The following is a 26028-nucleotide window of genomic DNA, read 5'->3' as shown; positions in this document are numbered from 1 at the left end:
AATGAATGTATTCAAATGAACTTAAAATTTTTGTTTTCTCTTAGAGCAATTCACTATGCTGTTGAATATTAATCCTCTCAAAAAAATGTTTGAAGAAATTTTCTTTTTATTTATGAAATTTCAAATGAGAAAAATTGAACCCAATTTTTTAATCACATCCGCCTTTCCCTTATTCCAAAACCAATTTCCATTAAAATATTCTAATGGAGTTTGCAACAATTACTACTCATTTAAATACATCATAAAATATTAAGATGTAAAAAAACTGCTTGTTATCACTGAATGGTAAAGATTATTTAAATTTATTAGTTGGTAGTAAAAAGTGAATATACATTGTATATTGTATATAACAAAGATTTAAGTTGATTCTGGACAAAGAAAGATAACTCCAATTAAAAAAAAATCTTGCAGATATTTCTTGCTTACTATGCTGGACAAAGAAAGATAACTCTTAATTAAAAAAAAATTTGCAATTTCACAATATTGTGAAATTAGATATTTCTTGCCATTGCACAATACTGTGCAATTGAAAAGACTTGCTATTGCACAATACTTAATATAATAATTTTAGATCCTGATTTGGACCAACTTGAAAACTGGGCCCATAATCAAAAATCTAAGTACATGTTTAGATTCAGCATATCAAAGAGGCCCAAGAATTTAATTTTTGTTAAAATCAAACTTAGTTTAATTTTGGACCCTTTGCACTTTAATTTAGACCAATTTTAAAACTGGACCAAAAATTAAGAATCTACATACACAGTTAGATTTGGCATATCAAAGAACCCCAATTATTCAATTTTTGATGAAATCAAACAATGTTTAATTTTGGACCTCGATTTGGGCCAACTTGAAAACTGGGCCAATAATCAAAAATCTAAGTACATTTTTAGATTCAGCATATCAAAGAACCCCAAGGTTTCAATTTTTGTTAAAATCAAACTAAGTTTAATTTTGGACCCTTTGGACCTTAATGTAGACCAATTTGAAAACGGGACCAAAAATTAAGAACCTACATACACAGTTAGATTCGGCATATCAAAGAACCCCAATTATTCAATTTTGATGAAATCAAACAAAGTTTAATTTTGGACCCTTTGGGCCCCTTTTTCCTTAACTGTTGGGACCAAAACTCCCAAAATCAATACCAACCTTCCTTTTCTGGCCATAAACATTGGGTTTAAATTTCATTGATTTCTATTTACTTTAACTAAAGTTATTGTGCGAAAACCAAGAATAATGCTTATTTGGGCCCTTTTTTGGCCCCTAATTCCTAAACTGTTGAAACCAAAACTCCCAAAATCAATCCCAACCTTTCTTTTGTGGTCATAAACCTTGTGTCAAAATATCATAGATTTCTATTAACTTAAACTAAAGTTATAGTGCGAAAACCAAGAAATTGCTTATTTGGGCCCTTTTTGGCCCCTAATTCCTAAAATGTTGGGACCAAAACTCCCAAAATCAATACCAGCCTTTCTTTTATGGTCATAAACCTTGTGTTAAAATTTCATAGATTTTTATTCACTTTTACTAAAGTTAGAGTGCGAAAACTAAAAGTATTCGGACGACGACGACGACGACGACGACGACGACGACGACGACGACGACGACGACGACGACGACGACGACGCCAACGTGATAGCAATATACGACGAAAATTTTTTCAAAATTTGCGGTCGTATAAAAACTATTTGAAATAACAATGTAAAGCTAACTACTGAAATGTAACAAATCCTTCCAATGTTTGTCTCAAACATACATGAAATGAAGAAGTGATATGTATCTTCCACACCAAAATGACTAGAAAACATAATTTGTGATGTAATTTCTCTCAAAATGACAAGACGACTGATCACATTTTATAAAAATTTTGATTTTAAAATACATTTATCAAACATTTATTGCTGGATCAACAAACTCAATCAATGATATAACTACCACAGGGTAGCTCTTTCTTTTTTCATAAACATGTTTCATATCTATAAATTTTTACATGTATGAAAAATAACACATCAATAGCACTTTCAAAATTTCAGTCAATATTACTTCTATATCTCTGTGATACTAAAACAGTAGAGACAAAATAAAAGATAATAAATATTATTTTTGTGTTCAGTAAAACAAAATAAAAATTCTACATGGCAAGATTAACCAAAAAGTAAAATAACACTTAATTATTATTAAAATTAAGCATTGAATTTCAAAGTGCCACATTAAGCCATTTTCCTCTATTATAACCTTGAAAGAAATGTTTTTGGAATAAGAAAATTTCTATAACAACATGGAATTAATAATTATATATAATCATCACAGCCTTCTAAAATGAGACAATAAACAATGTTATCTTCCTTTTCAACAACTATTTGGAAGAAATTTGCATATTGTAGTTCATGCATATTCATAAGCTGTTGAATGCCTTAATAATCTCAACACAGCACTGTCTATAATATTATTGTCTCCAGTGTCTTGGCATGTTGCTATGGTTACAGTCTTAATGCATAGTGACTAATTATTGCATTCATTTGATATTAATTTATTGAATCTGCTTTTTAAAGTCAGATTTGAGTTTTTAATTGTAAAACAATTATATAAATTCGCAGAATGTTTTATTCCATATTTTCGGCATAATAGCACATGTCTTTTTCCCATTCCTCGGTTCCAACTATTTTTGATACTGAAGCAAAAATGCACCTTTAAGTGTCATTTTCCTATTTTATAGCAAGAATAGGCGACAAAAGTATAGCACTCGTTGAGAAAGAATATATATGCATCCACCTTCATCAATCCTTCTATGGTACAGCACTCTTTTGCATAACGGCAGGAGTCATGCACTCATGCATTTTCGGCCAAGCATCATTTGTTCATTTTATCACAATTTAGATACCACTCATCACATTTACACTTGCATAGCACATGAATACTTCCGCTGTCATAACCATGACCCCATATCTTTTTCTAAAACTGCAGCAACATCCAATCGTCCCATAACACGGAAAATATTCATTAAGTCAGTTATTGCAGATTCTTCCCGATGACGTGCCTCCCATAAGTCCAATATGTGCTCTGTAGGTGAAGGTTTAGTTGCGAAATATTGAACATATCTGAAAGAAAAATAGAAAAATAAGTATAACCTCGAATAGAAATAAAATTATACAAAGATTGAAGTAATATCTTATTCCACTAGGTCTTTCATGCATATGATACAATACAATAGGTAAGCTTTGCAAGATATATGTGGCAAGAAAATTTGAACAGCTTCTTAAAATGTATTTTTGATTAAGGTTGAAATTTTGTCATTCAACAGGTCATCTTCTAATCCCTAGGAGTGCAAACAAGAATCCCTTCGGTACAGAAACCATGGCACTAGAAATTTGTTTTAAAATTCTAATGGGACAAAAAGCCCAACTTCAGCAAGTTTTTTTTTGGTGGATGTGAAAAGTGTGAGTATAGTCTATAAATTTAAGACAAAATCCCTACTACACTAGACAAAAATTAAAAGCAATGGAAAGGCCATTGCTTCATCTCAGAAGTTGCCGATAGACTTTTTACATGGAGCTGAATCTCACAGCAAATCTAAGATGGCCCCTAGATGTGATGCAATAATTAGAATAAAACTTATTTTAGAACTACAAAAACATTAACAGCTCTGTAAAGTGTAAATCTGGCGCCTACCTGTCTACAGTTAGAGCTTGTGCTAACATTCTCCAATCATTGCCTCTGGCATTAGGTGGATCTAATAATAGACATAACTGGTACCGAATATGACTCGGTAACCTGAAAATACAATTCTAAAATTTAATATGTAGGTCATCATTATTCCATTATTCTGGTATTTCAAACAAATATTTACACCATGACCACTGGTACTGTAGATTATGTTACCCTATCTATGTTATCAATGTGTAGTTTCTTCTAAGCTTATGCAAGTTTATATGTCTCTATACCATTGTACCTTGGTTAAAGACAATACTTTTATTTTCAAATATCCATCAAAGAGAATTTTCCTATCTTTACACTATTTCTTTCCACTTGAAGACAAGTTACTAGTAATTTTTGGTTTTGCTTTAAAAAAAAAAAAAAGACATGTTACCAATGGTTTTGGGTTTTACCTTCAGTTGCTATTTACAATGTTTTCCTATAGTTTTGTTTCATCAATTAACTTAGAAGATAATATATACCTAAAGTTATTTCCAGCAGGATCTAGTGTAACCATTGAGTTATACCCTGAACTAGAATTTGTTGTCACTGTTGATGATCGTCCTTTTAATGTTGAAGTTGGCGTCTGTAATGGTAAGGGTTTCTGAAAAATACAGAAAAACAGGTTTCATAAAAAAATTTATATTCAGCAACAATTGTTTATGAAAGAACTCTTGAAATTTAAACAAATTTGAAATGTTTGAAAAAAATTAAAACAGGGATTAAGTTTTTCCATACATTTTTTAAATGGCCCTACTGGGTGTACAGCACAAGAACATTTGTGTATGCATACATCAACACATGCTATCTGCTTATCCATCTTGTGGGGGATCTAAAATAATAATTTGAGATTTCTATAATTACAAATTTGACCTGGCATACTCTACTAAAGTTGCTTTCCCTTGGTAGGATTTATTTATACAAGTTCTGACTCAGAGTTGTAATGTACTAACATCCAGCTTAGCAGATACTGATAACCAAAACAAACACTCACGTCCATTTAAACATTTTTACAAGTACGATGCACAAAACATAACAGTTTATACAGCAAGACATTTCTGGATCATAGCCTACATCAATCTTAAACTCTTTGATTTGGCAAATTACAATTTGGAGAAAATATAAAAAATGTTATCTATCTCAAAGAAAAAGAAAAATGAATTTCAAGAAGATCGTTTAGATAAACACACAACAAAGGCATTCTCCACAAATGAAATTGAACAGATGTAGATTTGTAAGATTGGATACATATATTCTCAGAATGATTGACTATATAATGACAGAAATAAACATTAAGCCACTGACCAGGACAGGTTATATGGTAATTAACTTTAAATAATGGTCAACCAGAACAAAGCAGATGATAATTTACTGTTAATCTTCAACAGGTGCTTGGTTTTTTATTGACTTAAAGTAAAATTATGGAAAGTTATAGGACTATACTGTATAATTTTCACATCTTTGTTTCTTGCAACAGAGAGAGGAGAAATGGGGAAAAGTTTTGTTACCCAACTTTCAAATTATATTACTTAAGCATGACCTGAAATAGCACCCAATTGATGTTAAGATGCGTTCCAAACACATTTGACATAATGATAAAACAGTTTGCACAACTTTGTGTACATCAGATTTTTGCTAATAAAAAAATAATTCCCCACTTTATGGAACAATCAATTTAGTGACAATTGGTGCAGCAGTTTTCTCAATGGAGAGAAATTTAAATGAAACTTATATGTTGTATTAGATTGTCACAGACAATGTATAAATAGATATAGCAACATGGTCTGGATTTTGAAATTGTATTTGATCTGACTTGATTTGGTAAAGATTTTTCTTTAACTGGTTTTACTGTGAATCTAATAACTGTGTTTTCCTTTTGATTCATGATTCAACTCCAAAAGACTGATATTACAAGATTCCATGAGAGACTTTTTAGATACCTACCTCTTTAAAATTGTTGAAGATATTTAGCACCTGTCTGTTACTAAGAATAGCTTTCTGGTAGACTTGTATTTTACAGGAGACTTTATTTAATCCTCGTTCTGTCATCTCCAGTGAGAATGAACAGTGTAGATTATTCTGGTTACCACTCCATATATGTTGAAACGGAATTTCCTGAAAAAAAATAAAAATGACACTTTGACTTAATGATTTAAATCAATTCCTTGCAAAATATGAATGAGTATAATAAGTGAACATGTTGTAACCATCCCTGTCTTATACTCCAGCTAGAAAATTGATGGCATGCTGTTTTAAGCAAACAAAACAGGAAAGATTAACAATTTTAATCTTTGTTTTACAATCAGGTGCATCAACAAATACGACTACAGAAATCTGTTTTTTGCAAAAAATTGACATGTATTTCTGCATGTTTGAAGATTTTTGTAATGTTTGTTTGACATTTTTATAAGAATTTTGAAATCAGTCTGAAGAATCATGTCATTCTATTGATCGTAATTTTATAGACATAATTACTTCTATAACAATATCATGTTAATTTCCATCCTTATATTTCAATAAGTGGTTTAGAAGTACCATTTTGAGTGACAACGCACAGGAAATTATAACTCAGTATACTGGTTACTGAAATGTTTTTGATGAACGCTAACTGGTAGAAACGAATATTATCATATTTATTTATCTTAAATACATATAATAAAAAAATAATAAATGCAATAACTCAAATATCAAAAGACAAATTAAAAAACATAAAAAAATTTCAATTATATTTTTAATCTATTTCAAAAAGTCAGATCCGTTTTAACAAAGAGTGAAAACTGATTAAAATCGTGTTAAATGAAGTTGAAACAATGATTTGACACTTGAGAAGTTATCTCCCTTCCCTATAGAGTTGACAATATTCCTGATTTCACACTTGCATTGTTTCATCTGACTTTTATTCATTCTGTTGATTACATTTCAATGATATAATCATAGAATTTATTACAGATCACTGAAAGCTGCAAAATTCTTTGTTTTACAAACTATGAAATGAACACCAAAATCTGATAAAAAAAAGTGTCATTCCTTTTTAATAGTTAATTTTGTTTATTGGAAAAAATTTCAACAGAAATCTCTCAGGTCATCTGCTTCACAAGCCAATGATTGACAAAAGAAAGAAGCAATTAATCAGTAGAACTGGTTGACTTGACTGTGATAGGGGTAGACATCTGCAAAAACAAGATCTCTATCCTGTCAAACCTATTCTGATTCTTTATAGCCACATAAACATGCCTAAAATCTTTAAACTTTTACATTTAACATTTGTCATCCAAGCTCCCCACTATGCAAAGTATGGAGGGTATAAGCTGACCCCCTCTTCTAATTAACCTTTGATTGACCTTGAGATCTGAGAAATTGGATATTTTCGAGATAGAGGTCTTATGATTTATGTATTCGATGTTTATCAAAGTAAAATGTTGATTGTTGACAGAATAAGAAAAGAAATAAATGATGAATGTAAAACACTTGATCTGTTTGTTGATATCATAAGAGGCTCCCCATGGGGGTAATAATTGCCCACTTGACCTTAGGTTGAATTTATATCACAGTATAATTCTCATATCATCTTTCCTCTAAAACATAAATATGTACACCTGCCAATCACAAAATTTTCGAACAATAATCAAATCACATAAAATTACAATTTGGAGAGTGTGAAAATTGTCAGAATCTTTAGGACTGCGTAGTTCATCTCCGGACCCTTCAATAAGAACAATAGATTGGTCCAGACTTGTCATGTAGAATATGGGTGTCAAAAGTAGGCATATATTAATCTGAAATGTTATACCCTAGTAAATCTCAATGTCCCCTGTTCAACCCGTCATTAAAATAATCAATAATAAATGGGGAAATTGCTTGTCAAACTTTTAGTGTTGAGCCGGAAATAAAAAAAAATATCAGATTTTAACAGAGTATCTAAAGTTCTATGAGAATGATATTCAAACAGCATAATGAACTTAGAAATAAACAGAACCATTATTTTAACAACAAACTTTACTGATACTTTTAAATTTAAACTCTTGTTTTTTTCTTCTTCATTTCTTGACATCCCAAATTTGTTTTATCCCAATTTAACTGACAATTTAAAAAAACACTTATCACTACCAAGAATGAAGACAGCAAAATGTAAACTTTCATTTTTTACCAATTTCAGTTTTCTTAGATCTATGCAAACATAGGTTATAGTAAGATACATAAACTTCCCATTTTTCATTTCTTTTGACATTAAATTCTCCAGATCTAAGCTGGCTTCAAAGTAAAATGTTAACATCATTGGCACACAATCAAAGTATGAAGTAGGTCTGATATATACTGAACAAACTGTCTTTGTTTAACCAGTTGCATTGGACAAACCAAATCCTAATGTAAGTGTACTAATCAGATGGATTGTCGGAAGGCTTGTAAATGTTATATATCAAAGACTTTAGACACATTCTGATTCAAATAGATTTCATCATTAAAACAAATTCTGCAAGATTTCATCAAAGAAATCAACCCAAATTGTATTATTTTCAGATAAATGTAAAACATGGCTTAAGTAAATCATCGCTCTTAAAATTTTTAAATGAAATTATCAGTCTGAGCCTTCAGAAAAAAAATGTAATGCATAGTTTAAGTGAATTATGGCTATGAAATTCTGACATTAAATTATCTATCTAGATATGTTTATCATAACAATGTCATTCAGTATTAGAACTGAAGAATAAAATTGTATTTTAACTTGGACATATTACAAAAATTTGTCTTGCTAATTGAGTGAAAGCTTTACAATATTCATGATATTTGAGATGACTATTTACATGGGGCCAGTCAGTCCAACATCAAAGAAATGCACTGTGGGTCTACATCAATCCATGAAAACAAAACCTAATTCAATATGTGTTACCCTTGAAGTTAATGAATGTTAATTAATTTAATTAAATGATAACAATAACTTAATTAAAGACACATGCCTCTGATTTAACACACAGTATTGGAGATAATTTGAACGATCTTAAGTTACCATTCACTGTGGTCAGATACAATGTTAAAATTGTCTTGGAATTAGACAATATTGATTTTACTGTCAAAATCAATTCATTACTTTTTCTGACAGGGTACCAACTCTTTAATATATATCTTAATTATGTCCCAGCATTATACCGCTGAACCAACTCTTTAATATATATCTTAATTATGTCCCAGCATTATACCGCTGAACCACCCCCCAAACATGTGTCTGTTCCGTAGAATGACAGGAAAACTTGTAAGATGGTCGACCAAAGTCTTCAATCAAACTCAGAAATGTTGTTATAAAAATATGGCTAAATGCTGCTGTATGGTATTATTTGGACAATTTAATTGGCAGATAGCTATGCCTGTAAATTAATGACCACTAATTTATTCTTATTGGTCAGTTCTTGTGAAGATTTATTAGAAAATTATGCACAAAACAGCTTTTTTTTATTTCAGCCAAGAAAATGTACGAGTGAACTTAAGTGAACTCTGTGAAGCATTAGTTTTTGCACTAATTTTGCCTTAGTTTTTCCACCTGCTGTTTTTATTAATTTGTTGTTATCTTTATAATCTGTAAAAATATTGTGTTTATAGAAAGTCTTCAGACCCTAACATGATGTCACTAGTCAGCAGCTGACTGCAATATTAAAAGCTCACAAGTTCTTTCCTGTTAAAAGTATTTAAAGGCAACTCCTGTTTAGTTGTCTTAATTTCAGGCAGTTGCCAACAAAATAAAATAAAACTGCTTCTTCTTAAAAATTGATATACACTATTAATTTTGACGTGGATGACTAGAAAACAATAGAACCGACACACTTTCCATAATACCCAATAAAGTGTGACACGGAAAAGTATGGAACAAACTACCTTATGGCACACGTTAACATAATTTACACCTCAACATGATGTTGATTTCAATGTTGATTGCTCTGCTGACCACGATGACCAGGTGCAAAGCCAGGTATTGTTTACTAATCAGGTCCCTGAAGACAGAGATTTACACCTATAATTCTACTATTATCACTTTAAGCTAGTCATTTCATTACAATGTAATTAACGGTTCATTCGTTCCTCCATTTCAATATAATTAGTGTTATATCCGACATAATACATAGGATCTTGTTATGGACTCAATAGAATAAATACCTATTACCTGTGTTAATTGCATTTAATACCTTTCCGTCCAACAGTCGGCTGTAATCATTGCAATATCAAGCTTCACAACACAGAACATTTTATGCATGACAACAATATTGTCACAATTTTTTGCTTTACCATTCAGTTGTTTCATATAAATTACCAGTCATTATTTACTCAATAATATTTCTACCATAAATTCAGAAATTATTGCAAAGTTTTATTGATGCACATGATGCAACTGTGTAATTATTACAATAATTAGAACACAAATTTTCATATATTTCAATAATTAATCTTGAGTTTTGGTTGATCAGGTAAAAAAATAACATAAATAATTGCTTGAAATAATTTCTGAATTTAAGGTAATAACCTGTAATAACTACAAATTTTACCTGGTAATTAGCAGCTAATTTACTTCTCCAGCCTTGAGGAAGATCCTCTATTGTAAGACATAGATTGTGTCCCCCATCTTGGAATGGAATTTGTTTTGGTTTATCAAGTAATCTACCACCATATCTGTTTTCTTCTTGGATCACGCTCTGAAAAGTTGAAAAGATAAAGTTATAGTAAATATATATTGGGTTGCTGAATATGAATGCTGAGGGCGATTTGTTAAAAATAAACATTTACACAACAACAGAATAGGTATCAGGTTGTATTTATTTTCTAACTAGGCATATAATTCTCTGTAGGTGATTACTGTTTACAATATAAAAAGTATATTATTAACACATCAATTCAGTGTTTCATGTATAGAGTTAACTGTTAACAAATCAACAAAGAAAAAAAATATATATTGGAAACCGCCACCAAAGATGTGGGGTGAGGGAATGCCAAAAATGAATATTTGCAACCCTCAAATGACAAAAAGTCCGAAAATCACAAAATACAAGATTATTATGTTTTAGTTTATACAAATATGTATTATAGAAAATTTTGAGTGATGACTGTAAGAATGTCAAATATTTGCTTCTGAATCAACATATTAAATCCTTTCTTTTTATTTTTATCCATAATCTATAATATAGTTATGACCGAATTTAAATAATATTGTACTATTCATCATGTTTAAGTACAGCTTTTTGTTGCAGTATTTTTAAAAATAGTATCTAAATCTTTTTCAGACCAGCTTAAGGAAAAGTATTTTTCTTTTTGACTAGGTTGTCATCAGGACAAAAACATCATACATTTATTGCTTAAAAGTCTTGATAAAAATACCAGAGTGAAAATCTCAAGACAAAGGATGCAGATCACCAAGACAACAACAATGACAGAAAATTACAAGTATGATAAATTACCTAATCACAGTTGTGAAATTAGAATTTTAGGTTTTAAGCACTCAATTTCATCCATGTTTGATTACTGTTTCTAAAGCTTGTAATCTTTCTCCTTGTCAAAAACCTTATAAAATCTGTATTAGGTCTGAATCAAATATGAAAACACTTTGTTTTAGACCCTCTAATTTGTCGGCTTAGCCAAATACATTAGTCTGCATGTGTAGTCCATTTTTCATTGCAAATTTCTCATTGTCAAAATTCCATGACTTGACAAAGGCACAGATAAGAAGGTTTTGTATGAGATTTATTCCCCGATCATTTATATTGTGATTTTATACAAAGTAAGAACAGCTGATGTTTGTTTAAACAAGATGCAGCAGTGGATATGCAGACTAAAGTGAAGATTATGATTATAGGTTGTTCTGTACATGATAAATGACCACTTTACCGTGTCCAGATGATAACAGTGACCAATATACTATCTCTATAATGTCCAGATGAACAATGTAATGTTAACAAGAGATATCATAAATACAGTCCATAAAATGAGGGGAATTAGAATCAAATTTCAAAGAAAATAAGAATTTTGTCATAATTAAGATGAAATATGTGAAAACGACATTTTCAAAATCCAATTTTTGTGATTTAATGATCATAAATTGTGAATTATCTTTTCAAAATGACAGGGAAGATACATTTTAGATGACAGAATCTATTAAGTTCCCCATGGAATGCCCCTATGACAATAAATGGTAAATTCTTATCTCCTACATCTGTTACTTCCAAAGCTTACAAAGTCAACATTTTTGAACTCCCTCTAACCTCATGTTTTTGCAAAACAAAAAAGATTTATGAAGAATCAAATTATATCTGAATTTAAACTTATACTCTTGTGTTATGAATTGTAGATTTTAAAGGTATGTTATCAAATGTTTGGTTTTTGATTACACCTGAGTTTAAGTGTCTCTTTTCAGAATATGAAATACTCATTACAGATTTCAAGATTCATTCCTATAAACAGAGATAACAGATTTGTTTGCAGAATTTCATTACGTTCAGTGGGATAAAATACAATGCTCTTGAATAGTCATGTGATTTCTCTGACATTTTAATAAGCTCTAAAATAGATATTTCGCCTTTATTTCACTCACTAAGAGCTGTATTTTCTATTACCTCAAGAGCATCCTTTGTATCTTCAACCATGTAGACTCGAATGCTGAAGTCCAAAGACGGATTCTGTGTTGCAGCAAAGGCTGCTAATCGTAGGATTTTCACAGCCCTGCCCCCTGGTATCGATTCTCCTATCAAAGCATATCTCATCAACTGTTCTGTCATTATGTGACAATGTGTGGGGTCTAACTGTGAATATACTGAGGTATTTATTGTCTCTTGGCCTAACGTAACTATTCTCTGTAAAAAAATTTATAAAAAATGTAATTTATATTTCATATACTTTCATCACAGTTATTTTTAAAATCAATAACTAAAGAAAACTTGTTTGTTAAATCCTTTCAGGATAACCGTGGTGCTGGGACTTTGTTTTAAAAATTTATAAACTTTTTCTTAAAATAACATCATTCACTTGAAGTATAATATAACAGTCGTATGGGGATATGTATTTCACAAATGCCAGACTAACATTATGAAAAATCTTAAAGTTCTCTGGGATTATATAATTTCTTATAAAGTAAGGAATGTTTCTACTTTTTTTTGCATACATTGTACTTGGATGAGTTTGCAAAATTGATACAATGACATGGTTGTACTCAAAAATTGAAAGTAACATTCTTTTAAACCCTGACATTTTGCAAAGAACTTGACTTTGAATTGATTGAATAAAATCAAGACTGCATATCACATTAAAATCACTAAAGGCCAACAAAACTATAGTTTGACATGCAAATCGGTAATTAAGACTGCTAAAATTTGAGATTTCTTTTGATCAAAGCTTCTTCAACATTAATTCCAATGGATGTTTTTAATCTGTTTTACTTAATAGTTTTGATGTCTTTATTAACCTTCTGTGGGTATTTATACCGTATTGACGTTTCTTAAACAATATAAAGTGCAACGTTTTTTGTGAAAACAGATGTCATTTGATACAATAATGTACACTAGATATCCAACAGGAAATTAACATTTCTATCCATGACAGGATCGCAGAAAATGCAGGAAATAAAATTAAAATTTTCATTGGTTATCTGTGAAAATTACAGACATTCATAACTATAGAACTGATTCATGCCAGGGTTTTTCATCAACTGAATCTTTTATAGCCATTCAATCACATTTGTTTAACGTTATCAAAATTAATTTATTGGCTATATTGATGATGATTTCTCTTCCCATCAATAAAAAAAATCTAAAGCATTATTAATTTTTGATAACTTTTCAGCATGAGACAATCAATTTTTCATTAAATCTAGTCTTTCTACATCAACAATTCTCATAAAACCAAACTTGGTGATTTTTTCCTTCTGTAAGTGTTGTCAACACTGAATGTTTTGTTTCTCATTACAATGTAGGAGACAGAATATTTTATGTTTCTCATTACAATGTAGGAGACAGAATATTTTATGAGTAGAAATAAAACATAGTGTGCAGGAATCCAGTAAATATTATTTTTAATAATTTTGTATGAAAGTATTTTTTTTAACCATGCAAGGCAATTTACTTGAAATTTTCAAACATGTACACCAAAGTGTTTGTGACTGGCTTAAATAGCTCTAAATAATGGAGATATAATCATTGTTTTTCGTTTTGGGTTCAAATTTAACCATAGTTATTCAGACTCTGAAACAGAAAAAAAGAAGTTGAACATCTATATGATCTGATGACTTACATGCCACCTTGGTGGTTCGTCTGGGGATGTGTCACTGCCACACAATGACAGCATCCATCCTCCAAGTCTCATATTGGCACAATGTTGGAAAGATAAAATACAGGCTTTCTTTAAAACTCCGGGCTGACCAGGTCCACATAATATTACAGGACTAATTATTGTCTGTCGATCTGAAATACAATTTGAATTTTATAATCATATACAAGAAAAATACTCAAGGTTTAATATAAAATAAAATAAAAATTTACATCAAAGTTGGCTAAGAATGGAGGTAAAGGAGTTTTACTGCAATGTAAATGTCAATGTTTTAGTGTTTTTAAATAAGCATCTATGTTACAGTTGATGGCTAACCAATACATGCTTGTATTTTTCAATATTCATCTTTTAAGTTATTTAATAACACCATATCTTCATCAATAACTTTTGCCTTTTGTACTTACCAGTTTAAGTAATGTATTCCTTAACTATACAAAAAGCATCAAAGCCAATATTATGAACAGAAAACTAGATTTTCAGAAATTTCGTGGCATAAATATTTTTTTTAAATGTTAGCTTTTGAATGCAAGTTTGAAGATGTAGAACCTGAATTTGGCATTTGTCTAAAATTAAATTTTCAAAACAGCCCTATTCCAATCTTACTTGAAATAACTGTTTGAAACTCATTTATTTAAGAATATAGAATAGCAATGTACTAATTCAGTTGTGGCAGATTTTTGATACCAACAAGTCAGAAATACTATTACATAGACAGAAGCCATGAGAGTCTTTAATAAATCTCTTGTTTATTATACTTGATTGGATTTTCTCAATACATCATAAGCTTAACCAATATCGCCACAATGTTCCTAACCTTTTCAATTTAAATCCACTTTACAATAACAATAAGTTACGATTAATTCAGTTACTGCAATATGAATTATATTTATCATGGAGACCACAGCCACAAAATTGGTTTGCCAATATGATAGAAGTACATTTATCAAGTCAAATTGATCTGTTCGTCTAATCTGCTGCACGGCTTTAACAATAGTCTACGATACAATACAAAACTGACTGGTGATCAGCAGGTAAAACTGTTTCTTCCTTGGAGCTTGACAGAACAGGTATACAGTTGTTGTGGTAGGTTGATGGGTTTTTATCAATGGTATTAGGCTATAACAAACTACCCCCCATCTCCTTCTTTATAAAGTGTCTATCAAGTATCAATGCACGGAACTATTAGCTCTCGTCTTCTATTGATTTATATTTGTATCATTGGAAATAAGTTGTTGACTAAGTCAAATTTGTTCAACCTTTGAATATTTGATATAAATTTGATTCTTCACAAATTTGAAGTTAAACTACCACCTACCTAACAATTTGGGACGATCTTTGTCATCACGACAAACGGCTAAGAAAAATTCTTCTGAATGTCCTTTTTTGATAGCTCCTTCTGGAACGGTTAAACTAACACCTGTTCAAAGAGAGAAATCAAAATTTAATAACATTTATAAATTCAAAATTCAATACAAGAATTATAAACTCAGCATTTGAAAAGATCAATAGCATAAAATAGGTTTTCAATAATTTACGATTTACTGCAACTTTTTCAAATAGAAAACATAAATGCACTGAAGGTTATCAAATTGGAACAGGCCTTTTATTAACATTATTTACGACCAAATTATACTTCACATTAATCAAAGTTTACTTTAAAAACCATAATTTGTTTACTTAAGTAATATATTTTAGAACCATCTAAAATTTGTGCTACCAGGTGCAAGCAATTTTCTTTTATTCATTTAACCAGACCAATTTTTAAGAATGAAAGTAATGAAAATGTTACAAGGTAGATTGCTATTTTGTAAAGTGATTTATAACAATATTTTTTGTCAATTTTAAAATTCAGGTACATTTAATTTTGATCTAATCTGAAAGTCCCATCCTTCTAACTTTATTGATTGAGTTTTCAAAAGCTTGGTGATGTACAAAGTATATAACGCACATCTGGGAAATTAAAATTTAAAATTTTTTATCAACTAAAATATCATACCAGATTCAGGAAGGACCAGCCTTCCTCCCATGTGATTAAACGTCCCCCATACTACAGCTTCCATATCAATGTTGCTAGGCAACTGTAAAGAAATCATTGAGTTACGATTGTCCATGGCACTATCACTGAATGATGGGGGTCTGGCCCCTACGGCACTCATTGTCATTGTGTTTTTATCTGACATCTGATCAGCTGAATGATGAGACGAATGATTTGATACAGAATGATTCGAAATAGACGATTCTGCATATGGCTGTCCAGCGTTTATCAAAGAATTAGAATGTCTGTGATCTAAATTTATATCTGGTTTGTCGTAAATATTTTCAACAGAACTGATGAGATTATTATTTGGTGGTTCTGGACTAGGTGTGGCGCTCTGGTATGGAATAGAGACCATGGTTTGTGTCAGGTCTGGCTGAACCGATATCATATCTGAAATTATATATTATATGACATTTATGATTATCATATTTTGGGGATTCTGATGTGAAATATCACAATAGTCTGGCTATTTACCACATCATTAAAATGTCAACATCTTGGCCCATTGTAAAATTATAACACAAATGTATCAGACATATTAAAATAGAGAACCTACTTATTCATTAATTTCAAACTAAGTGTATATCATAACTTTCATTCTGTCCGTGGATTTTATTTCTCTCACTGATACCACAGACTGTTTAGATTTATACAAATAAGTTTTAATTTGATTTTCTGATGTGGAATGTACCAAAAGGTATATACAAATTCCTAATCATGTGGTCATTTTTTAAACTGTTTTGTATTCGACAAGCAGTCTTTATTACAGAAATCAGATAAGATTTATTTCCTATAAATAATAATAAGATAAAAGTGAATTAACTACATTGACACAAATATGAAACATATGCACTCGCAGACCTAACAAAAAACAAAAATACATGAAGTAAGTCAGAATACAGAGATGTTTCTGTGTTGTAAGAATGTACATGCTGACATTACAAGTTAAAGAGTTATGTATTTAGTTATAACCTTCGACAAAGACTATTTCTCAATATCAAATCTACTTGTATATTTACACTGACACCAATCAGTATTGTATGTTATGATCTATGAATATTATATTGCGTCAAAGGCGCAGACCAATGTCTTTCACATACAATAATCATAACACACAATCATCCCTGTCAAAAACTATAACTTTCTGTAGCTCTCAAATCACATAGAAATTCGTACAGCATTTTTTGGCCAATATGTAGACTACCTAACAACATATTGTAGATACCCAAGTGTCTATTTACAAGATTTGTAGGATTTCTGTGTTAAATGTATCAAAGAAAATGGAGTTCCGTAAGAAACAAAATGCAATTAAATGTCGTCTTTCATTAAACAAGAAAGTGTCATCAGCAAATGGAGAAATTTGTCATCTTTACTACAATGAATTATTAATAAAGATTTTGTCGTGGATAAGAAATCTGGTGCCAGTATTTCCTTCCCACCCTTGCTAACTATCTGATCATAATTTACATTCTATTTGATGAAATATCATTTTTATTGTCCTTCATCTAATAGCTGAATTCATATTCTAAGTCTTGTTTCAGAAAAAAGGTTCTGTTAGGGAAAGGCTAAATGTGTTTTGATAATTTAGAAATATTCATTTTTTTTTATCAAGTTTTTGCTGACATTTGGTTTAAAACATCATCAGTATCATTTGAACACAAAAAACGAAAATTGACATTGTAACACTCAGTATACAAAGGCTAATGTCCTTCTACTAAGAAGTCTTTCTGTTCATGACCAGCTATTAAAAATACATTATTAGAAATCATTCAAAAAGATTATAGACCTGGTCATCTTTGTTCATTTAAGTTTTAACAGAGGGGACCAGTTCAATGATCTTTGCCAAAATGAACTTCATTAAAAGTCAATTTACATAAATCAGATTGACCAGATAAACTAAACATCCTTAGGGAGTTTGATTTAATTTGCTTTTTTTTCAGAAGTTAGAAAATAATCTTATGCTTGGGAGCTATGAAATAAAAGTTTGCATCTAATCTTTGAACTTATTTTAACTCTGAAGGTTAGCAATTTCATGGTTTTAGATTTAAACCTTTTTTGAGCTGCACAAAGGTATTAAACAGTAAGGAATTTTAAAACATCTGCCATTTTATAGATCAGTATTTGGTTTTAGGAGAAAATTTAATTTCTGTTTGTCTTTTGATCTATCTACTGGCAAAAATTTCATGGCCTGCTATCAACGGATATTGAAAGTAACAAAAAAAGTTCTTCCGACTACAAAATTTGTAGATGCACGAAGCTGATATTTTAAATAGGTTCTAAATCCATGCAATCCATAACAAATCTCTGTTGTCAACTAAGTGTGGCAGAGAATTAATGCATTAAACACCTGCCTTGTGCTGTAAACTAGCCTTTAAACTGTCCTAATCTCTAGCAGATTATATAATTACTGCTTCATTCGTCAACACTTTTTATTATGATTAATATTTCTGAGCTGCAATTAATCACTGATTTGCGTAATAACCAAGCATATAAAATCTTACAAGAATAATAATCAAAATTTACCTGTTCCATTTTTATTAATCTTCTTCTCATCGTTGGATGACAGGCTGGGAGAATTTGGACCTGAAGATAAAAATTTGGAAATATAAAGATGCAATAAATTTCACTATTTGACATATTTATCTTCATGATAAATTAATAAATAGGTCAAATGAAGAGTAGACCTGACATTCACAAGCTAAACTGTATAATTTTAGACTTCCATGACCACATGATAATTAATTCTTTTTTTTTTTTATTTGGTTGGGGGTGGGTTGCACAAGAAAGTAGAATGGAAGTTATGACCAATGATCATGTACAATGGTCATGTACACTCATCCTTTGGCCATTCAGGTATATTTAAACAGAAATTCTGCTTTGTGTCTTTAATCTTGAAAAGTACAAAAACACTATAGTAGTACAGGAAAGTTAAAACTTCTGTGTTTAAAAACAAGACTTAACTGGATGCTAACATTGTGTATCAAATCTGATATTGATGATAAGACAAATTAAGATACTATAATTAAATAACTTCTTGAAATTATAGGATATAATCCATTTTTAGAAGTCATTTTCTATTAAATTAAAATTTATTGCAGTATTGCATGGGTACATTCAACAGTTGTAAATAACATTTTAAATAAATATTAAAGCTAAAAAATTAAGTTGTCAAAAATGAAATTAAATTCATTTCATTGAAATTATGAAGTAATATTTCTTCATAAACTGTTATCGCTTTTCGGGATCTGAGAATTAGTTAATAAATTGACAAATCGTATGGGCGCAGAACCTGGGAGTGTTAAGGGATAAAAACAGACTAAACAAACATAATGTTTCAGTAATCTGATTTTAAAACATAATTACATATAATTGATAAATATCTTGGTTATGATGCATCTGTGCATTTTAAGTAAACACTCTTAGTGAAGATATTATGCTTGCTCCGTTACCGAGAAGAAAATCTATTTGAACATTTTAAATGGAGACGTTTGTGACAACTAAGGACCAATTTATTTAAAAGTCACCAAAATTATACGATTTTAATAACATTTCAAGATTTTTTGATAGCTTTGAAAAAATAGGTTTTCAGTCTGCTTTTTAAAATCTTCCAAATTTTACGAGAAATGAGTTCCATAAACTCACATTTTTGTGTTTTTTAATTTAATTGTATCCTTTCATTAATTGCTTTCTCAGTAATTCATTAAAAATGTATTTTTCATTGAAAAATTTATAGCTAAAGGTGGTCGTTAACGAGAAGTTTCATCGATTTTACAATCAAAGTCTTTTCCATTAGTCTATCCTACTGAAAATTGAACAGGACATTAACAATGCCTTAGTCCCTCTAGGTCACAGAAAAGCAACATTTAGGTGTTAATTCCTAGAGTCTTGGGTATTTGTTTGGGCCATATGTAAAACATTAAACAGTAGTAAAGTTCTATGCTTTTCCAATTTAATGATTTTGTTTGCAAGTGGAATGGCTTTACTTTACATAGGAAAATAGCTTCTTGTATCTTACACCTAATACCACTTTAATAAGACTGAAAATCGTCAAAGTTTTTCAATAAAACATCATTTTCTCAAATGAAAGGTTTAAAACATAAAATAAGATTCAATGAACTATAGGCACAGGCTAAAAAAGGCTAGCTGTAATAATACCCAGTCAAAATGAACCGGCTGTTTAAATGATAGTAAAATGAAATTAATTCACGAATTTACAATTTAATAAGTGGTGGTTTTATACAATAAAAGAGGCATGATATAACCAAAAGTGGAAAATTGGGCAAGAACTACAAATTTTAGTGAAGGTTTTATGAATTTGTTACACATTTGTTTTTAAATTTGAAAAGAAGGAGGAGTTCAATCTCTGAGTTTAAAGGATTTAACTTTACACATGATAATGAAATGTTTGAAGTTTGAATAACCTAATCATTCATTATCAAAATGTAGTTTTCTTAATGTAAATATATCTAACGGTTCATAGCCTAGTTATAAACTTAGTAAAGGAATAATATTCTGGTAAAGTTAAAGATTTTCAGTTTCAGTTACAGATTTTGGAGGCCTTATCTAGTCAATTGATGTTTGTCAATGTTAATTTTAATGTTAAGTTTTATAATCTGTGATCAGGTTTCTTTCTATGTAGACTATGTTTTTCTTTTCTTTTCTTTATTTTTTTATTCATTACCATAAAAGAATTGGCAAAAGTTCAGTGTCCTTACAACATGGATACCAAAAGTTGGAAATGCTCAAGATATATTTTATTCTCAAGTAACACAGATTTCAGAGATTTCAAGAAAGACACAAGAGTCCTGGTTGGGGGAGACAACTCACTTCCACTTGAGTAGCCATCCAACATACCATGATGATGGCGATTCCTCCGTCTGATAAACACCACTACAATCACAACAACTGTTATCAGGGCAGCAAATGACACACACAGTCCAACATATATGGCGATGTTTCCTTTCTGGGCCTCATTTGGAGCAACTGAAACAAACAAAAAAACAATCATGTTTTAAGTGTTTGAATGCAAAATTAAATATTTACTTAGCAGAGGATCAAAAGTAAAAGTTTTGAAGTTTTGACATTACAATTAGGTAGTGCACATCATGGATTTAAAAGCTTTGCATTAGATATAATTAAATGCAGAAGATGTGGTATTTTACTATTTAAATCTATTCATCGTTATAAATCTTCTTCTGAAACAAACCAGTCAAAGATTTAACATTCAGTCTTGGTTTCATTTAATTGAATGTTAGTCAAGTGAAACAGCAAAATGCATTTCTAAGTGCAAAAAAACAGACAGACTTAACTAAAATAAACCTTGGCATATTGTTTAACAACAAATTTTATTTTTCTTTACGTAATTCTGAATAATTGATTGAATCAAATTAAATTTTGCAAGTGTTAATCAGAAAGAGTCCAATTCTTCATTTAAAAAAAATCTGCCATTAAAAATAAGCAAATCAATCTAGATAGAGTAGACACCTATATAATGGACTTCATTAGTATTCCACAAACATTTAAAAGAAGGAGTTTCTCTTTGATCATAAAATCATCTATGATGACAGGTTAAAACAACAGAAATTCAAGGATGTCTCTCCAGGCAAGATTCTTTTTTCAAATATCGTCTTTTGTCATTATGTAAATTATATAAGTTTAGTGTTGATTCGTTAAATATTTTATCATAATAAAAATCTTATATGACATATCTTTTAATAAAGTATGGCTAATTGTCATTCAATAATTTGAGATGTAAAAGGAAAACAAAATCATCTATCAAGGAAATATTAGAAAGACTTTTTAATGGTTAGTTCATGATTAAACTTTGTAACCTAAGGCAAATAAAAACTTTCAAAAGTTGAACAATGGGGTAAACAATAAACTTTGTTTTTACATTGTATTACCTTGTATTATACCTATCTCTATTTCAGTTTACAAATTTTCATACATTGCTTTTTTTTACCAGAAAAATTGAAGATATCATTCAACTTTGTCTTTATTATAAAACCAGAACAAAAATCACTCCAGGTTTTCTGATAAGATTTTAGAGGAGTTTTTCCACTTAATGACTGGTAATACCTACATTGAAAAGGAGCAAAGACTCTTTTAACAATAAAATGCCAATGAACTTCAAATATCCCTTATCATCTTTTCAATTTTCACCCTAATGTCAAGATAAACATTCTCAAGATATCTTTTCCATTAACTCAATTAAAACTTTACCCTGGCCCTCATGACAAACAGGTCAATAATTTATAAGGAAATCAGCCTTTCAGCTAATGAACAAAAAAGTCACAATCTTCTGAAATTTTCATCTTCATCTTTTTTCCTGACTCAGTGACAAGCTATGCAAGTTGTCTCCATGAAGTGCACAGTGCCTAATACATGGATGACTTCATAAAAAGCATGTTTTTTAATATGTGACATTTAATAAATTAATATCTTCTGTCTAACATGTTGAAATATTTGAGAAAGACAGTCACTTTCATAAAAGATTTTATCTGTATTTTTTCTAAGACTGTAATAATTAGGGATTAGCTTTTTACCAATGTCTGTGTTTCCTTGTAATAGTAATGACAAGCTAAACCATCTGCATGAATTTACACAAAACCAGATTTGTCATTTCAAAATTTGATTGGCTAGCCATTCCATATAAATAATACCCAGTGTTGGTGCACATGGCCCTACTATAAATCCTGGACTTGATTAAATTTCTGCATCTGCTGCCTAAATTTGTGGAGTGGAAACATTTTTATGCCAAGGATGCACAGAGTGTGATTCCTTGATATACTAGATACCATCATCTTCAACATAAATCTTTACTGAGAATTTATTTCTTATTGTTTCCATGTGAGAACCATTATTGAACACACAAACTGCTGCATGTTTTCAATTTGTTCAAATAAATAATGGATTAGAAATTTGAACACAAAAACTGCTACATGTTCTCAATTTGTTCAAATAAATAATGGATTAGAAATTTGAACACAAAAACTGCTGCATGTTCTCAATTTGTTCCAATAAATAATGGATTATAAATTTACCTGGTCTAACCATGCCATCATCTCTTCTCGGCCCTGTTAAAAACAAAGACGTAAACATTAACTATGTTGTATAACATTTTGTTTTGCAGGTTAACGTTTAAGGAAAATAGGGTGACCTAAATACATCTTATTCAAATAATCGCTTTCAGATCTGCAAACATAAAAAACAAAATCCTTAAACCAAGTTGTAATATCCTTTTTATTTTATGCTAATCAGTAGAAATAAACAACTCATCTTAACAAAGACTTTTCATAAAAGATGCACTCTTGACTTTCACTCCCCATTCAGTATTTGTCTGTTGTTGTGTAGTTTATGTGATGACATTTAAAATGATAAATATCATTTAAGAAAATATGTCTTCATAAAATCATACTATAACAAGAAAATCATATGACTTTTGTTATTTTTGTCCGCTGCTCAGCTGGTGGTAGTTCACTGAGCTATTGTTAAACCATTACACCTTATTTATCAAACTTTACATCAAGTTGTAAAACCACAGACAAATTCAAGATTATTATTTAGATGATTCGGGAGATAGAATAAAGATTAAATTCTAACAAAGGCAACAATAGAACAGAGTTATAAGTTATCCTTTATTTTCGTCTCTTGTCAAATTCAACATATCATTTCTAAATTCACAAATTCAGTGCAAAGATTGATTTGATTCATATTATAATACTGTTCTCTGATACTGGTAACATATGGTTATATTTGTAAGGAAAAGTATGTAAATTGTCAGACTATTTTTGTCTTATCTTTAATTGACTTTTCATTGGTCTTCTGATAACTGCTACAATAATTTGGAATTTTCTTTGGTCATGAAAAAATGCCTCCAAATACAGTGTCAAAATTCTTTGCATAAAACTTTTTGAAAAGCACCAACTTTCCCAAATTGATCAAGCCTAGTTGAAATTTCAGCAAATGATAAAATTAAATGCACTTTTCTTGCATGAAAAATTGTATAAAATTCATTTACAAAACAGAACTATTTAAATGGGAGTTCAGCCCCTTCGTTGAATGTAACTTAAGCCTACGAATATGGACATTTTGACTACACTCTGCAATTATGCCACACATGAACCTTATAATGACAAAATTCAAAACATAAAGTAAGAATAAATGAAAACAATTCTACGTTGGGATTCCATGCATGTAGATATAGTCTCACAAAGTTACAACTTTTCTAAACAAATGAGGAGATAAAAATTCAAAGCACACTAATTAATTATCATTAAAATATTTATTCCGAAAGAAATTCAATTCAGTTCATTTGCTGTTGCAATTTAACAGAACATGACCCAAAATAATGACTTATTTTAGCACCTATAACTTAGAAAGTTTAAGCTTTTGATGCTAATATTTCCAATTAGTATTTTATTGGTTGCAATATACATCGACATACAGCCATGTCTAATACTCCAGCATTGAAACAGTTTCATAGCAAAACTTTTGTACAAATCAATGCAGTGCTATGATACAATACACCATTTACAACCATCAATATACAAAATACAATTAGTTTGGGAGAATTCTGGTCAATGTATGTAAGACTAACACAATGTGACAAATAGATTATGGCAAAGTATATTTATGTCATAACTTCATCACAATGTTCACTTAGTAATTCATTAATTACAATAAAGACTATATGTGTGACTGTGATAGTTAGTGATTATATATCCTACTTATGACATGCAATCAGGGATATTGATTATAAATAGTACAATGCAGTGAATAAGGTACTGAAAATTACATGCAACTGTCATCAGACACAAGTTTTGTTGAAGGGGCTTTATTTGATCATATTAGCTTGGATAAATAACATTGTTAGGTACCAACAACTATACAAGGATTTTTCTAGTACAACTTTTTCTAGTAGAATAAGGATATAAAGTAAACAGATGTGTCACTTTTTCTACCTAGTTACAATTTGTTACAAAATTATTCTAAAAATAATAAAGTTCAAATAAATCATAAATCATTTTTATTAAAAAAAATTGATATTGCTAGATCAAAATAAAGCTTTGAACTTTCATCATAGTACAAATATTACATAATACAGGGTGGGATATTGGAAGCACGTTTTCTTTAATTAGTAAGCAAAGTTTAAAACTTGTATTATTATTATGGGGTCACGCCATGCTTAAATAATCAATTAGATAAATTGTTCATTAATGTTATTGAGTAACAAAAACTTCAAAAATACATTTCAAAACCTAACCTCTTTTCTTGAGAATTAAACTCTGATTCAAAGTACTTTCGCTGTTACAAAATTGATGCTCAAGTTTCTTTTTAATTTTCTATATCATACATCTTTTGAAAGTACACCACACTATGATAGTTCTTATTATGTCTAAATTTGAAGAAGTATCTCATAAATTATAATTCTGTAAATTTGAAGAATAACATTCATGAACATAATTTTCTATACACTTGAGTTTAGATTTTTCATGCCTAGTTGTGCATTGTTAGAATACGGACTGAGTTCCCTTACCACTATCACTGGTGTCAGACAGAGTACTTGACCCTACTGGTAACCTTGGCCTTCCTGTAATAATAATGCAGTAAACCAGTTATCTCTCCTGTATAGGTATTCCCTAGCCCTAACAGATATTTAAACCGCATGAAACAATCATTAAAACCGCAGACACTTGAAAAGCAATCAAGATCATTATGAAGTACCATAACAAGAGATGACACACTGGAACAACACAAATCTATAATCAAATGCACTCACTTACAACAAAATGATGGTGCCTTTCAAATTTAAACTTTTTATTCTTGAAAAGAATTGAAACTGCAGATAATCTTTGAATTCATTAAGTAATTTTCTGCATACTTGTCATAACTGAGTTTAGAATAAGAAATGGCAATGATCGGTAAAGTACTCTAGGAAGCTGTAATTAGCCTCACCTTAGAATTAGAGGTTAGCCATTGATTGACAAGTCCATTTGCTT

The 26028-nt window shown here is 30.1% G+C and overlaps 1 protein-coding gene across 5 annotated transcripts in view; it reads right to left on the bottom strand.

Moving 5' to 3' along the window:
- Positions 1-1686: 1686 nt before the first annotated feature.
- LOC134725942 (netrin receptor UNC5C-like) overlaps positions 1687-26028 on the bottom strand; it is an 86784-nt gene continuing 62442 nt past the window's right edge. For 2 of the 5 annotated variants that reach the window (XM_063590248.1, XM_063590252.1), the window contains exons 7-19: positions 25566-25619; positions 23071-23103; positions 20855-21010; positions 18551-18610; positions 15986-16417; positions 15305-15406; positions 13954-14123; positions 12285-12521; positions 10227-10373; positions 5641-5811; positions 4179-4300; positions 3673-3774; positions 1687-3101 (exon numbers count right to left, since the gene is read on the bottom strand). In XM_063590248.1, coding sequence (XP_063446318.1) covers positions 2930-3101; positions 3673-3774; positions 4179-4300; positions 5641-5811; positions 10227-10373; positions 12285-12521; positions 13954-14123; positions 15305-15406; positions 15986-16417; positions 18551-18610; positions 20855-21010; positions 23071-23103; positions 25566-25619 — 1958 coding nt within the window. In that variant the 3' untranslated portion in view covers positions 1687-2929. The remainder of the gene's footprint in view (positions 3102-3672; positions 3775-4178; positions 4301-5640; positions 5812-10226; positions 10374-12284; positions 12522-13953; positions 14124-15304; positions 15407-15985; positions 16418-18550; positions 18611-20854; positions 21011-23070; positions 23104-25565; positions 25620-26028) is intronic. The other 3 variants (XM_063590249.1, XM_063590250.1, XM_063590251.1) reach the window with 3 other exon arrangements.

Source organism: Mytilus trossulus, chromosome 7 (assembly GCF_036588685.1).
Source record: "Mytilus trossulus isolate FHL-02 chromosome 7, PNRI_Mtr1.1.1.hap1, whole genome shotgun sequence".
Lineage (NCBI taxonomy): Eukaryota > Metazoa > Mollusca > Bivalvia > Mytilida > Mytilidae > Mytilus > Mytilus trossulus.
Note: the sequence above shows the minus strand (reverse complement) of the source record. Positions and strands in the feature narration are given on the sequence as shown.